We start from the raw sequence: 18,654 nt of genomic DNA on the forward strand, positions 1-18,654 counted from the left end.
TTTTGGGCTCGAACCGCGAGTAGATTTGTTGAAGGTAAAACCATCAAATTTCCCCAAGTTTGCCTCCTTAAGTAGGCTCTGTGTTTCTCAAGTGGAACTTGGAGTGTTAAAAGAATCGACCTCGAGTAGATTTGTTGAAGGTAAAGTAGCGGTCTCTAAACAAAACTCTAACAATAACCACCGAAAGTCGGGGCTTTTTTGGGCTCGAACCCATGAGTAGATTTGTTGAAGGTAAAGTAACGGTCTTAAACAAAACTCTAACAATAACCCGCGACACGGAATGAAGAAAAACCCAACAACACCAAGTGAGTTTACAGCTGACCGATTCGATGGTGCTATAAACCGATCTTGACCGTCCTTTGTTTATTATTTTTGTCTGTGAAGCCAAATAAAACCTTAGCTTATTATATAGATAATTTATGATATTACAAATAGTTTAACAACTTCCATGACCCTTAACCAAAACTATTATGTTTCTTCTTTATATATATTATTTCTTCCTTTAAAATGATAATATAATTATTTGTCTATGTATTTCAATTTAAAATATAATTTTAGTGAGGTTTGAGTACAAGGAAGAACAAATTCGAACTCTCGATGTACTTGAGTTCATTAGATTGTGGATGTGCATTTTAAATTTTGGACTTATCTGGGATTATTACTTAGATTGGTTGGACTTTGAGTTTGTAGATTATTATACATTTTTGTAATATAAATGAGTTTTAAAACTGATGTAGTAAAAAAAAAAAAATATATATATATATATAGGCCCGGCCCTAAAGCCTTTAAAGAGGGCTTAGGGTAGGATAAGGGTTTGAGGTTTAGACTTGTGACCCGGCCCGACCCAACCCTATGTTGATTTTAGGGCCGGGTTAGCCCGGCCCTAATATTTGAAGAGCTTTAAATGTTTAGGGCCGGGCTAGCCCGACCCGGCCCATTGCCCACCCCTAAATGTGTACCATAATCGATTTTTCGGGTACATTATAAAAAGAAAAAAAATAAAGGAAAAGAACCTCGAGTTATAGACATCAGCTTCACACAGTAGCATGAAATAGAGGACTTCACTGACCGGGACAAAATGCTTGCTTGCCCAGCTAGACACTAACGGCATAACTTAATTACTGCAATCGAGATTAGTTCGGACTTAGTTGAAGTGCGGAACTACATTTTGAAATCAGCCTTTGGTACATGGATGATGGATACTAATCTTATACATACATTTTGTTTGATTTTTAACCGGAACTTGGGGGCCCTTCTAGGCGGATATAGTCGTACATTATTTCCTGCCAAGAAGTTTGTGCTCGGGGTTGAGTTAGATATATGGTATTCTTTCCTTCCCCAAGTTGAGCTCCCGGTATATCTGCATTGAACAACCAGTATAGCCCATGGATCCCGTGCCTTGCAATCGAGTTGTCTTTACCTATAAGCCCTGAAGAGAAGAGAGGGGGGTTTGCTTTTGGGTCGTTGACTCGAACCTGGAACAATGACACACTGAAATCAGATTTATAATGCAAGTGAAATTCGAGGGCTACTTATGACTAGACCTATAGCCTACACAATTTTTGTGTAATTTCCAAACAATGCGAGGGAAGCAAACAGCAATTTTGATAAACATACTTGCAATTCAGCCACAGTTGCGGATGCAAGTGCTACTCGCAATTTGTATGTTTGGTTCTGTTCGACCTTGTCAAGATTGAAAACAATCTGCCAAGTAGTTGCTTGAAATGCTTTACCTTCTTTCCTCCTGCATTATAAGTTAATAGTCACAATTTAAATAAATGAAGTGCACGCTTCCTTCATCTTGATCAAGCAATCAACTGCACCAAAAGAAGCGAAACAAACATTGCAGGATATAGAAGTGACCGTGTTGAAAGACCAGTACCGTTGATGCAAAACATTGCAGGAATGACTTGTACATACCTGTTTACCTGCGCAAAGAACCAGTCTTTACGATAGTCGCTAACACCCACCGTGTAGACAAGATCATTATCAGGATATAATTCCGCATATCTCTCCCACAGTCCGTATTGCCTAAACCTTCATATCAGCATAAGTGCAAGGTTATGGTTCAGTGAGAATAATAATACTTGAGAAAAACCATTCCATGCCATTTGCAACAAGATTAAGTACAGTAATGTGGTTTGTAATTCACAAAAAAAATTATTTATAAATCTGAAAGTACAGTACAGAACAAATCTGTTTTTTGTACATATTATGGGATTACACGAGAACTTTGATTACCTGTCTGGGTGATCGACAAAAAGTTTGTTGATGTATTTGGGATTAGGATCAGGAACATAGAATTCTGCTGCAGAGCGATCTGGAATGCCTATTTCCCACAATGTAGGACCATTTCTTGGAGGTTCATAAGCAATATCACCTAAATCAATATCACATCCTGCTTGTACATGCATGTAGAAATTAGTGTAAGAACTAACTAAGCAAATAATGGAATTACCAACAAGTTATGCCATGGCACAGACTTTTTGGATACAGATTAAGACGAACCTGGGGTGATACTAATATTAACGTCATACTTATAGTCTCCAATAAAACCAGGTACCCATGCATAAAGAATATAATCTCCTGGTCGAACATCACTAATGGCGAAATTCCCATCAGAGTCGGCTCTCATCCAAAACTGGTAACCCTGAAAGTAATATCGATCATACGTCAGGGTTAAAGTTGTTTAGAACCTACTTCGGACGGATTGTTTTCCAAAACGGGGATCAAGTGATCACAGGTCTCGAATGTGGAAAGTCCTTTTCAGATCAGCAACAATGGAAAGCAGCGATGTATATGTTCTCAATGCAAAATGGTAAGCTTTTCGTTGACATGGTTGGTGTGAAAATGGACTGTCTACTTTTGGACGATGCAACATCACTGATCCATGTTTTTCATTTTAAGATAGATATTGCAGTGGGCTACACAAATGGTTACTAATGCGCACCTTGGATTCTCTTTGCCACGATCCAGCATCTCCAGGCAGAGCCAATCCAACATAAGCAGAATCCGCCGATATGTAATCTTCTTCAATGTACCTAAACCCATAAAATGTTTTTCAAAACTTCTTGAGAACTTTGAAGTTAGAATATAATGAAATTTAAAATCACATATGGAACGAGAGTGATCGTACTTGTCTTTGACTAATAATGTACCACTAACTGAACCTCTTTGATCTGAAGAAGGAAAATCTTCTGAAGCTGGGAAAGTATATGGCCAACTCTCTACTTCTATTAACATCTGCAGAAACGATTAGAAGTGAGTTTTGTTCACATTGGCAGCAGAATGTAGAGGACTATAGTGCCACATGCCATATAACAGATCGTTAGTAGTTGAGAATATAGCAAACCTGCGCTTTTGCATCCTCCCAAAGTGAAAGTGGATCGTCGCCATCCATTGCCGAGTTGAGATATATAAAAACAGGCCCAAACACTTTTTTCCAAGGTTCTTTGTCTTGGATTTTAGGTACTAAATCTTCTCCTGAATAATGGGCACTCACAAACATCTGAACAACATCATATACTTCATCACACTACTAAAACTGCAGGAACCATATCGAGGAAGAAACGATAGATGTTTACTTACAGCAAGTGTAGTTGGACCAACATGGGAAGTGAGATTCTGCTTGACAGGGCCACCAGTTCTGAATTCATCACTTGGTGTGATCTTCCAAAATCCAACTGGTGGATCAGAGCATATCCATCCATGGACCCTATTGTCTTTGTTCTCGCAAGAGTACTGGTATTTATCATCCACCTGTTCAACGTAATAGCTAGAAACTAGGAATTGCATATGGTAAAGAAAAGGATAAGAACTATGAAATACATCAGGTCTCATTGCTTAAGCCACTGAACTTATAATGGTTTTTTAGATGTGCAGACGTAGGATGATTTCTCATGTATATTGAGACCATTTGGAATACAACGGTTCAGGCATTCATAAATGAGCCTCAATTATATTCCATCTGGTCTGCTTGACCAAGTATGAAATAAAAAGTTGTAAACAATTTGGGTAGATATGCCAGAAAAAGAGTACCTCTCCTTTAAGGTCAGGATTGATGGGATTAGTCAAGAGAACAGCTTCAGGGTACGCAAGTGGTTCACCACGCCCTGGTAAACGGTCGTCTGGCATGGGCATTATTCTCTGCCTGTTATCTGCCATGGCCATGTAATGGAACCTATCCATTTTAAACAATACTGCAATTTCATCATACAAGTTTCCAAGATTGGGGCCCTTAAATCAAAGAGTAAAACATTCCCGACTTTAGAACACTTTGTTCCTTATCTTGCCAATTTTCGATGAAGAGAATACAATATTCCTATTTTGCCCAATTTTGTTTGCAATGAAATGGCTGAACCCGAGACCATTCATCGTGCTTATGAACGATCCGTTTTAACACTGTTCAAGCGTCAAGCATGTTTTTGGGAACCCACACAAGCTCGTACATCTTGTGGAAATGCTTTTAAGTGTTAAAATGGCTCGAGTAAGGTTACTACTACCCTGCACCAATAGAGTAAGGTAATAAGGCAGGTAAAGACGTACTTGTCTTTTCGAAGCTTGAAAGCAATTCTTGTTTCATCCATGTGAAAACCAGGCCAGTCTTGCAAGTGATCGTAAATGGCATACGAGTAGAAGCCAGAGGTACCACGCAGCATTATAAACCTGCATTTCGACCAATGTTATACAGACAATTAGTAGACCCCTTAATAGTTTTGAGTTCATTGCAATAACATGAGAAGGCTTCAGACATGTGGAAGGACCTTTTGTCTATGTTTAAGGGTACTTGTTTGCCCTTTAAAGAGGGATCCCATAATCTTGTGAATGAAATCTCCACCTGATCCTCATTTTCCTCTATAACCTTAAACGCCGTACCTTTTATCCTGCATGAATGTCGAGTAGTTCTAATTCTCATCTGATAATCCAAATGAAGTAGTTGTTAAAGCCTTACACATCAAATCTCCCTGTCGTTCCAGTACTTTCAGGATCGCTCCAGACAAGGTCCCAGTAACTACAGTGTATAAAAAGTAAGATTAATCAAAAACTTTAAAATTGTCAAAATTTCATGCTATTGTAGCGTTATATTTCACGATATAAGTCTGAGCTTGGTTATGTTCTTGAGATACTTCCACTGAAATTGGGGGGAATCCCTGACCTCTTATCAACATGCACTCCACCTTCATCCTCTCTAATTTACACGAATACCTATCTATTGAAGTCCTGTGTTACTGTAACATTGCAAATGTTCTGTTGGAGAACATTTTTTCTTTGTTGGAGGACAAATTCTAATTAGAGATTAAGAAACTACGTACCCTCTATTAACTTCCTCATTACGAACTTCTAGTAGATTATCAATGCCATTGAATCGTATACCAGTAACAATTCCATCTGGATTCGATAATGTTACTTGGACAAGACCATTATCCAACATCACCTGCAAAAAATTGTACTACATGAAACGCATATCAAATGCAGCATTTAAACAATTGAGCATTATCAAATGCATTTTAAACATATTGGATTAGTCTTTCGTAAAGTGCACGTGATTAAAATTTCAAGAGGTAAAATTGAAAAAAAAAAAAAAAAAAAAAAAATCAGCAATGGAGAAACAGAGAAACAAAAATACATGTCCATCTTGTGTTTGCAGCGTAACCCCCACAGGCGCCATCCCTTTTACGCCTTCTATGTCTATATTCTGCTTGTTTGAGATGATAAATTTGAAAATATAAATAGGCCATGTCTGATGTCTCACCTACTTAATCAAATCCGAAATGAATAGGTCTATGAAAAATTCTGACTGCACGCTTCTTTCCTTGCAGTGGAGATCAAGCATCTCTTTAGACTTTATGTTTCTCATCCCTTTTTCTGTATAAAATAATAAAGTTTATACATTCTGCGTGAACAGTTGTAACAATCGGAGAGGATTGTTTCATGACTTTAAAGCCAAAGAATTCCTAACGTAGCCGCAATTCATCCTCCACTACTGCGCTGTGAACCAATATTTCCGTGTAAGGTTCGTTAGGCTGCCCATGATTTTGATTACCGACTACCGAGCAAACTTAAATTATTTTACGTTATCTAAATCCTTGTTCTGTTCTGCTCAGTAGGTCTTTAGGGTATTAGCCTATAGGGACTCTTCAATTCTCAATTTTGCTCCACAGTTTTCCTTCAGTACAACAATATCGGCCACAAATGAAGTTATACTTTGTCAAAAATAGGAGTGATTTTTTTCTCCCAGCGTTGGTTTCTCCAAGTACTCCGAGGGAATTATCAGCCACACACACATTTTTTTTTTCTACAAAAAAAGGGTAGGTACACTCGCACAAAATCCTCAAAATTTCCAATTTTACTAGTTTGTCCCTCAGTCATAATTACAAAGGAAATTAAAAAGAAACAGAAACAAAACAAAAAATAGGAATCAAAATATGAAAAAACACGATGGATGTATTAAGAACAAACTAACAAGAAAATGATATTATTGTTATTAATACGTTTTTTCGGGAAGAAAATAAAAAAGAAATACACACATTTGTTGGTTTATTCTACTTTATATATATTTTTTTATTTCTTTTTTATTTATTTTATTTATTTTTTTTTATTTCCTTTATGAAGGACAAACTAGTAAATTAGAAATTTTGAAGATTTTGTGATGGTTGTAATTTTCCACTTTTTTGTGGAAAAGATGAGACGTGTATACGGCTTACAATTCTCTTGGAGCGATTGGAGGAACCAACGCTGGGAGCAAAAAATCACTCGAAAAATAGCAAAATTTACAAAAGTTTGACAAGAAATTTCGTTGAGCATTAATTATCAAAATGCCTAAAAATGCACGATATTGCGTAGAGCATTTCGGTGTTTGACTCGTAGGAAATTCTGAAATATCAAAATTGTTGAAATTATATTTGCATCCGCGGTTGGCGCGCTCTCTCTGTCTCTCTGGCAGTCTGGCCTAAAAAAAATCTTGATCGAAACTCTAACCCTAGAAATCTTCGGTCAGAACAAACGAGTAAGAATGTTTCCTATCTCCTCTTTCATTCCATTTTTTTTGTTATATTTTGCCTTTCGATATTTATTTTGCGAATATGCTATTTATTAGTGTCTAGAGAAGTAGAGATTGTCATCCAAGGGAGTGCATGCTAAAAAACATAAGAAAGAACACGAAAAAATTACATGGACAATTTTCATCATTCATATGTAACGATAATGAAACAATACCATTGACAAAACAACAAAAAATTAGATGAACAAAATGAGCATAAGATGAATAAATATACAAATTCACTCTATTTTTTTCTCTCTCCACAATAATAACAAAAACATTTTTACATTTTCAAACTAACTCGACGTTGGGAGGCTCCTTGTGTATATTCAATAGGGACCTCGTAGACGAAGCTCTAGATGAGGTCGTAGATGTGGCGCGGCTGCAATTAGGACACCAACAACGTGTTTTGTCTTTGACGCATTGATTCACTTCCTCAGTTGTATATGAGAGATCACAGATGTTCAATGGTGACGCAAAGTACATAGGCACAGGCATGTTCCCTGGGAGACTTGGTAATGTCGCTTCGAGATTTAGGACTTGAATAGCTTGCCTTATTGAAGGCCTTACTTTGTGATCAGGGTGAGCACACCATAGTCCAACAATCATTAACCGCTCCATTTGTTTGTCGTTAAAGTCTTTGTTCAGTCTTTCATCAACTGCGTCTAGAAGTCTTCCTCTCCCGTAAAGCCCCCACACATATTCCACTAATCTCTTCTTGGATTCTTCAGCTTTAGGTTCAACGGGCATTCTTCCACATGCAATTTCTAAGGCCACAACTCCAAAGCTAAAAACATCCGATTCTTTGCTAGACTTACCAGTCATGACGCATTCGGGTGCCAAGTAGCCCATAGTCCCAGCCAACATAGTTGTCTGGGAGCCTAGCTCGTGATCGACAAATCTAGCAAGACCAAAATCTCCAAGTTTTGCATTGAAAGCCGAATCTAACATTACATTGCTCGATTTGATATCTCTATGTACCACACACTGCTCCCACTCTTCATGTAAGTAGAGCAAAGCAGAGGCCAGGCCAAGAGCTATCTTGTACCTTACTGGCCATTCAAGCGAGCTTTTCTTTCCAAAGAGGTGAGTATCAAGACTCCCGTTAGGCATGCACTCATAAACCAAAAGGAACTCGCCATATTCATGACACCATCCAATCAATTTGACCAGATTTCGGTGACGCAAACGACTTATTACTGTGACTTCTGAGACGTATTCTTTCTTACCCTGGGTAGATCCTCTAGAGATCTTCTTAACGGCTATAGTCTCATTGTCAGTGTTGTCATTCAGAACACCTTTATAAACTCCACCAAATCCTCCTTGGCCCAGCTTCCCATCCTCGGTAAAATCATGAGTTGCATGAACCAATTCCTTGTAGGTGAACCTCCGAGGTCCTGTTCCTTTGACAAATTTATCTTCAATGGATATATCTATCGCCATCACATCTTTCTCCCCTTCCTTCCCTCCTTTCCTCCTTTTCCTTACTCTTCTCAAGAAGAAAATTACATAGCCCAATACAGCTATTAGAAATGCACCAATAGTGACGGGTACAACCACCAACGTCGTAGTACTCTTCTTCTGGGGATTGATTTGGACAGTCTCACTTATATTTGAGACGAAATTCCAGGATACAATTTTGTGGAGTTCAGTTGAACTACCTGTTGAAGCTGAAAACCCGACCACCACCATTTCAGGAAGAACTGTTGTTAAGTCCAAATTGTATGATAGGTTCGGAACACCGTTGTATACTTGTTGGTCATATGTCAAGTATACAAAAAGGTTTTTTAACGTGGAATTATAACCTATCCAAGCTGAACCCGTTCGACCATCTCTCATACTAGTGTCCCAACTGACATTGGTAACTGAAACTATGGAATTTACATCAATACCCACGTGATTGTCATCAGGATCCCAATCGTTCTTGAAAGTGTCAAATTCAACTGCAACAATCTTGGTGGAAGATGAGTTGTTGGTGGTTAAGTTGAAGAGGCCCAACCATTCTCCAGTTGAATTGTCAGGCAACACAGATCCAACTGGCGCAATGAAGAAGGCCAAACCATCACCAAAATACAGTGCGTCTACTCCTTGTATGATGAACTCGAAATGGGTGATAAAGTCTGGCACAATGCGGGTAGTGGGATCATAGAGTTGGATAGGTCTTGCATAGATTGCACGGCCCGAACTTTCTTTTAAGTTGCCATCAGCTTGGTTTCTGGTAAGTTGTAGGACTTTATCGCCTGAAGTGAAGGCATCTCCAGAGAAGGTGATATTAGGGCTGTTAGGAGGAAAAGATGTAAAGTTGAAGATTGTGGAAGGGGTGGCTATAGAAAAAGGAATAATAGAGATGAAGACTATGAAATGGAAAATAGATTGTATGGCTGGAAACTCAAGAGCCATTTTACTGGAGCTGAGGGGACATATGCTATTGTGTTATGCTTCCTAGGTTTGATTGTTGAATTTTGGGATATAGAGTTGGAAGAGGGGGTGCATGTGAAGACAGATGGATTCAGAGGAGAGATTTGTTTTGTAGTTGTTGATAGTTTCAAATCATCCCTAGGAACTATGCTTGTTTAAGATTTATGAATGAATTTGGCTGGCCGGCAACCCAATATGCCATCTGTATCATAGTTCTGAACGAATGAGTCAAATATAAAACAATCACATCTATATTATCCAGGCATTTGATGCCGGCCTTTTAGTGAGTTAAATCTCACAGTTGATTTCCAACAACAGAGGCAAGACTTGCTTTCTAATTATTATAGGACTTCGTAATAAATAGCAGCCTCAAGGTTGACATTCCTCAAAAGTATGCAACACTTCTTCGTTTGCCAAGACTTAAATTATCTATTCTTGTAATTAGCTACTGTATGAGGAAAAGGCCATTTCTCGATAACTACTGTTAACTTACGCGCGATGATTGGTAAGACATAGAGGACCACAATGCATTGCCTTGCAGCCTAGCTACACAGCATTTTTGTGTCCAAGAACCTGGGTTTGTGGTCTTAGCTTAGAAAAAATATCTTTACTGTTACTTTAGTTAAGAAATATGTGCCCGCTATTTGCATAAATGGAGGATCACCAGTTTAGAGATGATAAACCTCATTTTGCATGTGCATGAATGGAGCATCTGTTGGAGTTATCCCTCACATGAGGGAGAGAAGCGTGAATATGATTCTGGCGCTTTCGAATATGAAATATGTTATAGTGCACCTGGAAGCATTCGGAGGAGGCGCGCTTAGGGGTGTAAAATGTAGGCGTCTTGACCGTGAAATCATTCCGGTGTTTTGGGTCGGGACTGTGAGGGGCCAACACTTGAATTGCCGTGGAAGCATTACGAAGGTGTTTTCACAATTGTTCAATTATTCAAAACTCTTGAATACAACTTGTTTTAGACTTCATTAACATATTTGGTTTTATCGATTTTTCGTTAACATATTCATTACAAAAATTCTTTAAAACCTATCAAAAATTTGGTTTTGATATAAAAACAAAATCAAGGTTTTGGAAAACCTAAGACTAAAACCGGACAAAAACAAAATCTAAGAAACCAATCTTTAAAAGCTATCAAGATTGAGAGATAACATTTCTGAGAGATACAAACCTCAGTAAAGAGATAAGAGTGATCTAGTAAGGTGAGAGACCGAAAGGAGAGATTGTAATCTTTCTTCCCACTTTATAAAGAAAACCTAAGACTCTTGTGGAAGTAGGCATCATTGGCCGAACCACGGTAAATCTCTGTGTTGTGGTTTGCCTTTACTGCTTTGCATTCTTATTTGTTGTTGATAGTTGTTTAGCGAGTTAGGCATGTTAGTATAGGCTGTAGTTGATATTTAGATTTTGTCCGGAGTTGAATTGTTTCCATATACGAGTTATCTGTGTAGTGAGGGAATCGATTGGTATTGGTATAAACCCTAACAACATCTTCATACGTATTGGGGTATGCATCTAGGAATATTATAACTCCGTGAGAGAATAAGCGTGAGGTTTGTGCTGTGTGAACATGTTCGATCAGTTCTTCCTAGAGTGTCAATGCAGCACTTGTGATCATGATAGTGCCGAGTCACATATAACTATATAAGTATATTTTCATTCCCTCTAATTCTAGTTACATATAGGTGTGAGAATGGATAGTGTATACAGAGCATGTCAAAATTTTAAGCTAGAGAGAGAGGACATACATCTGTAATGAAAAAGTCATGTATGTTTCTTTTCCAGTACGTAAACTCAAGGATACACCAGCTTTTAAATGATGTGGTCCTCAGCCTAAATTACAGGAATATCTGGTTGAATAATTTATACGTTAAAAACTATGGCTTACTTGCTTGGTGACAAAAATTTGAAAAGTAGCTCTATGGTGTTCCTGAAATCTGAAAACGCTATATACCTAATTGATTCATTATTTCGAGTAAATCATCATAGCTACCGTGTTCATGTTGCAGCCATCTCTTTCCTCCCGTTTCTTTCTCTGAACTTGGAATGAGTCAAACTGTATGGATTATAAGTTGGAAAATTGAAACAGAGAATCCCAGGAGCGTGATTCAGATTGTTAACACAAGAAAATACTAATACATAAAAAATAGAACATAAATATCTATAAGCATAAGATTTATTCAAGCTCAATGCATAACAGCTTTACGCGAATTCAGCAGAGATTTAGAAGGAGAAGAAGTTGAGGAAGACGTGTACAATTTCGATGAGTTAGTGCTGCAGCTGCTGCAGGAACATTCGCTACGATCTTTCTGTGAATCTGTAAGACCATCTGATGATGTATAGTAGAACTTGCACAGATGCATGGGAGGTGCAAAATATATGGGGGTAGGCAACTTGGATGGCAGATTGGGCAATGGAGACTCAAAGTTAAGAACATTGATCACCTGTCTTATGGAAGGTCGGATATCTTGATCAGGATGAGCACACCATAAACCAACAACCATCAAACATTCCATTTGTTGCACATTAAAATCCATACATAGTCTTTCATCGACTGCTTCAAGAAGCTTTCCCCTTCCATACAACTCCCAGACCCACTGTACCAGATTAGCTTTACCGAGTTCAACAGGTCTTCTCCCACAAGCAATTTCAAGTGAAACTATTCCAAAGCTATAGACATCAGATTCCTTACTAGCCTTGCCAGTAGTAACACATTCAGGTGCTAAGTAGCCCATTGTTCCAGCTAACACAGTTGTTTGTGAACCTAATCCATGGTCTACAAGCCTTGCCAAACCAAAATCACCAAGTTTAGCGTTGAAACTTGAATCTAACATCACATTGCTTGATTTAACGTCTCTATGAACTACGCATTGCTCCCACTCTTCATGAAGATAGAGCAGTGCAGATGCCAAGCCAAGAGCTATCTTGTACCTTACCACCCAGGCAAGCATGTTCTTTGTTCCGAACAAATGGAAATCAAGGCTTCCGTTGGGCATCAGTTCATAAACAAGTAGCAATTCACCTTGCTCGTGGCACCAACCAATGAGTTGAACCAAATTTTTATGTCTTAATCGACTAATGATTTTAACTTCTGAGACATACTCTTTTTTCCCCTGTTTCGATCCTCTTGAAACTCTTTTTACTGCTACATTCAGGCTTGGTTCACTTAAGACTCCTTTGTAAACTCCTCCAAATCCTCCCTCGCCAAGCTTCCCTTCCTCTGAGAAATTTCCAGTTGCACGAACCAGTTCATTGTAAGAGAACCTTTTAGGTCCGGTTCCTTTTTCAAATTCATCGTCCATTGACACATCACGAATAATGTCGGCCTTTTTCAAATTCATCTGTGAAGTTCTCCTCTTCCTCAAAACGAACCAAACTAAACCGAAAATACAACACAAGACACCTGCACCCATAACCAGACCAACCACCAATCCAACATTTTGCTTGTTTCCTCCTTTACTGATCTCTAAACTGGACTGAAACTCCCATGATAGAATGTTATGTATTTCAATCCAGTCCCCTGTGGAAGCTGAAAACCCGACGCTAACCTGTTCTGGTAATACATCCCTCAAGTCAATCACATAAGAAAGGGTGGAATTTGTACTAAAAACAGGATTGTCAGCATAAGTTAAGAAGACAGTTAAGTTTCTTGTACTAGAATTGTAATTTACCCAAGCATTAGCTTTTTTCCCTTTCTTGATGCTACTACCCCATGTTACATTGGTGACAGAAACAATGGAGTTTATGTTAATACCTACATGATCAGAACTTGGATCCCATGTGTTTTCAAGACTATCGAACTCGACTGCCACAACTTGATTTCCATTAGAACTGAAAGCAGACTGTTCATTGAATAGACCAAGGAATCCACCAGACGAGTTGTCGGGGACAACAGATGGGAACGGGGCAAGGAAAAAACATAGCCCATCACCATACTTGGAATTATTGACTGCGCTAATGTTAAAGGAGAAGTGAGTCTTAAAATCTGTCAGTCTTCCAGTGTTAGAATCCCATAGTTGCACTGGTTCAGAATAGGTAGCATGGCCGACACTCATAGTAAGAGAATCGTCGACTTGATTTTTGGTCAGCTGAATGACTCCATTTGACGAAAAAGCATCACCGTTATATGTAATATGTGGTGTGTTTGGATCAAAACGGGAGAAATTGAAAGACGCTGGATATACATAGGGAAGAAGCAATAACAAAACAATGGAGATCAGAGAAGCTTTTGATCTATAGATAGTCATGGTTAGAAGGTGCGAGGCAGTATGCAAGTAGAATAGGCCGCAGTGTACGTGGTTAAGGCATCAGTTGGCCCTTCGAAACAAATTACATTTCTCAATTCAATGTTGGGTGACATGTTATTCATTAATTTAGGAACTTGTTCAAATCGTCTATTTTTAATGCCTTAGTGGTTTGTAGTAGGTGCTTTAATACTATCTATATATCGTAATTAGAGGTTGGATTACATGATGTCAACCATTATATCAAGGAGATAAATAAGCATTATTATTATTCCAGTTGAGTTGACAAGGGATTGGTCCGTTTTGGTTTCGTTACTCTGGAAAGAGTTCTTTATTATGCAGGCCAGAAGTTTTTTTTTTTTTTTTTTTTGGAAAAAGGTTATGGGGTTGAGGCAAACTCCTACCTGTTGATTAAACTTCAAAGAGTTACATATCTTCCTAAGAGTATGATCATTAGAGGGAGAATCATCACTACAACAATACTAGGCTCTAAGCCTTACAATTATGAGAAACTCATGAATATAGCCCACTCTTTGGTTCACACACAAAGAATTAACAACATAAAATCATTTAATGTCTCCCACCAAACAAAAGTTTATCCCTTAAGACCAGACGATCATTCCTTAGATGTTTCTGTGCATACTCGAAGTTATAGAAAAAAGTCCCACATTCACCGCAAGTGTATGTTAAACCAAGAGTATCATCTGAAATCTCCTTAATGTATCAATCAAGATTTTTACCTTTATATCTTGCCTTGGAAGATTTCTTAATCATAGCTAAGGTAGGACTAATTTCACCGACTAAGCGCCCCTTGACCACAGTTGGAGAGGGTTATTTTCTAGTTCTCTTTGACCTAACCGTAGTCCATTCCTCATCAGCTTGAGTTTCCCTCTGAACTCTCGACCTTGTACCAAGTGGAGAGATAGGTTGTACTTTATATCTCGTCTGCAGGCTAGATGTTAATCACATCGTTACTCGTTTTCGGGTTCTTGAACTTGTCTTACTTTGTGGAAAGTTCACCCACTCCAAAATATATTTTTAAAACCACTTTTTCTGTTTGGAGATATCAAAGTATGGCATCTTGGATGTAGCTTTAAAATTTATCTGTTTTTTATATATATATTTTTGATAATATTTACCTGTTTTATATATGCATATAGAATACCAAGACATAGCAGATTGCCGTTTAGAAGATATTACCACCCCAGGCCACTTTGTCCATGAATTGCAAAACTTGTTCCTAGATTCATCTCAATATGTTGTTATTTTGTTATGGTGAAAATCAAGTAAGACACTAGCTTTTCGGGTTCCAATTATGTAAATAAATCTGAAACATTCTTGCCTATTGATCTCAAACATTAGGTAAAACGTTCTTGAAAAAATTTCACATATGATCCTCAATGTTTCCCTTGGAGTCCATTGCATTGTAGGTACAATCGATCTACTCTGCTACACCTTAGATTGTGCCAGAAACTGGCAGAGGCGATTCCCTTTTTCTTCAGTGTAAACAAAGTTTTACATGGTAGGCATTGTCTTCAATCAACTAGATGATTAATATTATAGCTGATTGTAGAAAATCCTATGTGAGTATGTAGGACATTACTTCTCCATTAGACATCACTTTCTTTTTTGTAAAGATCAAAACCAATCTAACAAACTCCCGAAGGAATGGCAAAACGATACAAGTTGAATCTCAAACAAAATTTACACAAAGTGGTTTTCAAATGACAAAATAAACAGATCCTTGGACCCAGAATATACATGAAATTTAAGAACAAAACACAAAATGAAATACATGAAGTAAACCAGCTAATCATACAGTGGCATTTAACTGCATAGCCTAAACAATGAAATATCTCTAGTTGTAAAATGAATGTAATCTTACCAACTATATGGGTAGTTTTACATGTTATCATCTCGGTGCGGATTTCAGAAGAGATGCTGAAGCTGAATAATTGCTTACAATTGAGGAATTTGAGCTGAAACTCCTACCAGAAGCTTGACTTTGATTTCCTTGAGTGTCTGTAGCGCAGCTAGATGACGCATAAGAGAATTCAAGATCTTGCGTGGAAGGTGTGAAATAAGTTGGTACTGACATCTTGGAAGGAAGATCAGGTAACGGAGCTTCGAAATTTAGAACACTAATTGCTTGTTTCATAGAAGGTCTGAGATTGTGATCTAAGCTAGCACACCATAATCCAACAATCATCAATCTCTGTATTTCTTCCTCGTCGAAATCCATGCGAAGTTTTGTGTCTGCGGCTTCAAGAAGTCTTCCACTTCCATAAAGCACCCAGACCCAAGCTACCAATCCCACCTTACTCTCTTCCTCCTTAGGTTCCACAACTCTTCTCCCGCAAGCAATTTCCAACGCAACAACACCAAAGCTATAAACGTCTGACTCCTTTCCAGCCTTACCTGTTACCACGCATTCAGGAGCCAGGTAGCCCATTGTCCCCGCCAGCATGGTTGTTTTTACTCCTAGTTGATGGTCAACAAACCTTGCCAAACCAAAATCGCCAAGTTTTGCATTAAAACTAGAATCCAGCATGACATTGCTTGATTTAATATCCCTATGCACCACACATTGTTCCCACTCCTCATGCAAATACAGGAGCGCCGAGGCCAAGCCAAGGGCTATCTTGTACCTCAAAACCCAAGTTAACATTGTTCTTCCTCCAAAGAGATGAAAATCAAGGCTACCATTAGGCATGAACTCATATACAAGAATGAATTCCCCTCGTTCGTGACACCAACCACTCAATTGTACTAAATTTCGGTGTCTCAGTTGACTAATGATCTTTACTTCTGACACAAACTCCTTCTTCCCTTGGCTAGATCCTCTTGAAACTCTCTTAACAGCCACATCAGCATTGGAATCACTCAATATACCTCTATATACACCGCCAAACCCTCCCTCTCCAAGCTTACCTTCCTCGGTGAAATTTCTTGTTGCACGGGCTAATTCACCATAGGTGAACCTCTTAGGCCCTGTTCCTTTTTCATAGTCCTCGTCGGTGAGTATGTCAAGGACTTCATCTTCCTCTTTCTTTTGATTGCTCCTCTTCCTCCAAACAAACAATATTGAAGCCAACCCAATAACCAAAACAGAAGCACCAACAACTAAGCCAACCACCAGTCTAATGGTACTCTTGTCTTCCCCTCCACCAGTCCCATTTCCTCCACCGTTCCCTGGACTAGATGGAAATTCTGTTGAATTGAACTCCCATGAAAGAATAGTGTGTAGCTGGGATTGTTGCCCAGTGGCTGCTGAGAAACCAACAGTTATCCATTCAGGTAAAATATTCTTCAGATCGACAACATGGGATAGAATTGAGCTTCCATTAAAAGCAGGATTTGAATCAAAAGTCAAGTAAACACTCAAGTTTTTTGTGCTGGAGGTATAACTGACCCAAACATTAGCTGTGGGACGATCCTTCAACTGAGTAGCATTCCATATAACTGTTGAATTGATTGAATTAATGTCGATACCGACATGATCATCCCAGATATCCCATTGATTAGGAAAAGTGTCGAACTCAACCGCAACAAGTGGATAATCTGATGAAGAATTTCGGCTATATAGACCTAGAAGCTCACCATATCCATTAGAACCAGGGGGGATGTCAGAACCATTGGGAGCAAGGAAGAAAGCTAAACCATCTGCACCATAATCTGAAGAGAGCCTTTTGATGACAAATGAGAAGTGAGTAGTGAAGTCAGCTACTTCTCCACTAACCGAATCCCATAGATGCACTGCCTCCGCATATACAGCTCGACCAACACTGTCAGTAGATACTGCATCACGTCGGTTTGTAGTGAGTTGGATGTGTCCAGACGCCGATGACGCATTACCTTGTAAGATTAAGTTCTTTGGGACTGATTCAAAACTGGGATAGTTGAAGGTAGTTGCTTTCATTGAGGGAATAAAGACTAACAGCATGAAGAGTTGTAACAAGGAGAAGATAGTTTTAGTTGCAGGAGTACGAAATTTTCTTGACTTGAAGAAAGCCATGGTATGTGAAAGAAGGTCGACACTGGTAGATATGAAGACCTTACGGATCAATTCATGTACACGTTTTAGGAGACTTATTTCGACTACAGTATACCAAGTTACCAACCTTGAAGGAGTTAAACCCCCGGAAGCCTCAAAGCTTTCATTATTTAGAAATAGGCAGTTGAGACTCGTGACCCTTTCAGTCTTCATTGAGTCTCTTTCTCTTACTATGAATGAATAGGATTTTAAAATTAATTTAAAGACGTGACCATTGGACTTTCCATCTGTTCTTCTGATACTTTTCATCGAATTCACACTCACGCATTTGGATTTAAAAACCTTGCTATTTTGCGTGTCGGGCATTTCAGAAACGACAGTAACGGATTTTATTAGTATTCAGTACTGATGTAAAGTGAACAAAATAAAGATGATCATATTAACTGTCTAGTGATTACAGTGATTAGTATTGTACTATTGTTTAAGCCGTGATGCTGAAGCATCAGCAACTCCTTTGAAATATAGTTAGGTATTTGTTTAAATAGAAAGATAAGTGCAGTTTTGATCAATACTTAAGATGACTACAGATAAAACAGAATCATGGCATCGCCGGCACAAATCGTTTGTAAGGGCAACCATTAAGATTATGATATGTTACTGGCTTTAGCATTAATATAAGTTCGTTTCAAAACTCATTCATAGTGGAACCAAAGCGATCTGTAGTTTATTAACAATTGGGCTTTTTAGACATAGACCCCCAATTTATCAAATATTTGTTTTGCACCCCCAATCTCACTGGTTGATTGGGGAAAAACCGGAACCGGTGTATATTCCAAAAAAAATTGGGTCCTATTATTGACAGACTCCATTTTGTATTGGGCAGACCCTGACCCAATTTGTCTGTATTTACGTTGGACACAACATTGAGTTTTGGGCAGACTCCA

General features: G+C 38.5%; 1 protein-coding gene and 3 pseudogenes across 4 annotated transcripts; all 4 read right to left on the reverse strand.

The window, feature by feature from the left end:
* Positions 1–1,044: 1,044 nt before the first annotated feature.
* LOC147502064 (uncharacterized) lies at positions 1,045–5,697 on the reverse strand. The gene is made up of 15 exons (XM_086603851.1): positions 5,627–5,697; positions 5,313–5,434; positions 4,952–5,011; positions 4,764–4,883; positions 4,546–4,665; positions 4,039–4,180; positions 3,589–3,759; positions 3,353–3,508; positions 3,137–3,243; positions 2,951–3,041; positions 2,509–2,650; positions 2,242–2,398; positions 1,921–2,037; positions 1,618–1,744; positions 1,045–1,475 (listed from the first exon to the last, which is right to left on the reverse strand). The coding sequence occupies exons 1-15, from the start codon at positions 5,666–5,668 to the stop codon at positions 1,233–1,235; spliced, it is 1,917 nt and encodes a 638-aa protein (XP_086459977.1). The 5' UTR covers positions 5,669–5,697; the 3' UTR covers positions 1,045–1,232.
* A 1,481-nt stretch (positions 5,698–7,178) lies between these two features.
* On the reverse strand, positions 7,179–9,639 carry LOC147502065 (L-type lectin-domain containing receptor kinase IX.1 pseudogene; annotated as a pseudogene). Its single transcript, XR_015221564.1, has one exon. The product of XR_015221564.1 is annotated as an L-type lectin-domain containing receptor kinase IX.1 pseudogene (transcript).
* Positions 9,640–11,632: 1,993 nt separating this feature from the next.
* LOC147502066 (L-type lectin-domain containing receptor kinase IX.1 pseudogene) lies at positions 11,633–13,961 on the reverse strand (annotated as a pseudogene). Its single transcript, XR_015221566.1, has one exon. The product of XR_015221566.1 is annotated as an L-type lectin-domain containing receptor kinase IX.1 pseudogene (transcript).
* A 1,418-nt stretch (positions 13,962–15,379) lies between these two features.
* LOC147502067 (L-type lectin-domain containing receptor kinase IX.1 pseudogene) lies at positions 15,380–17,987 on the reverse strand (annotated as a pseudogene). The gene has a single exon (XR_015221565.1). The product of XR_015221565.1 is annotated as an L-type lectin-domain containing receptor kinase IX.1 pseudogene (transcript).
* Positions 17,988–18,654: the final 667 nt, after the last annotated feature.

The sequence above is a fragment of the Coptis chinensis genome, chromosome 4 (assembly GCF_015680905.1).
Source record: "Coptis chinensis isolate HL-2020 chromosome 4, ASM1568090v1, whole genome shotgun sequence".
Classification (NCBI taxonomy): Eukaryota; Viridiplantae; Streptophyta; class Magnoliopsida; order Ranunculales; family Ranunculaceae; genus Coptis; species Coptis chinensis.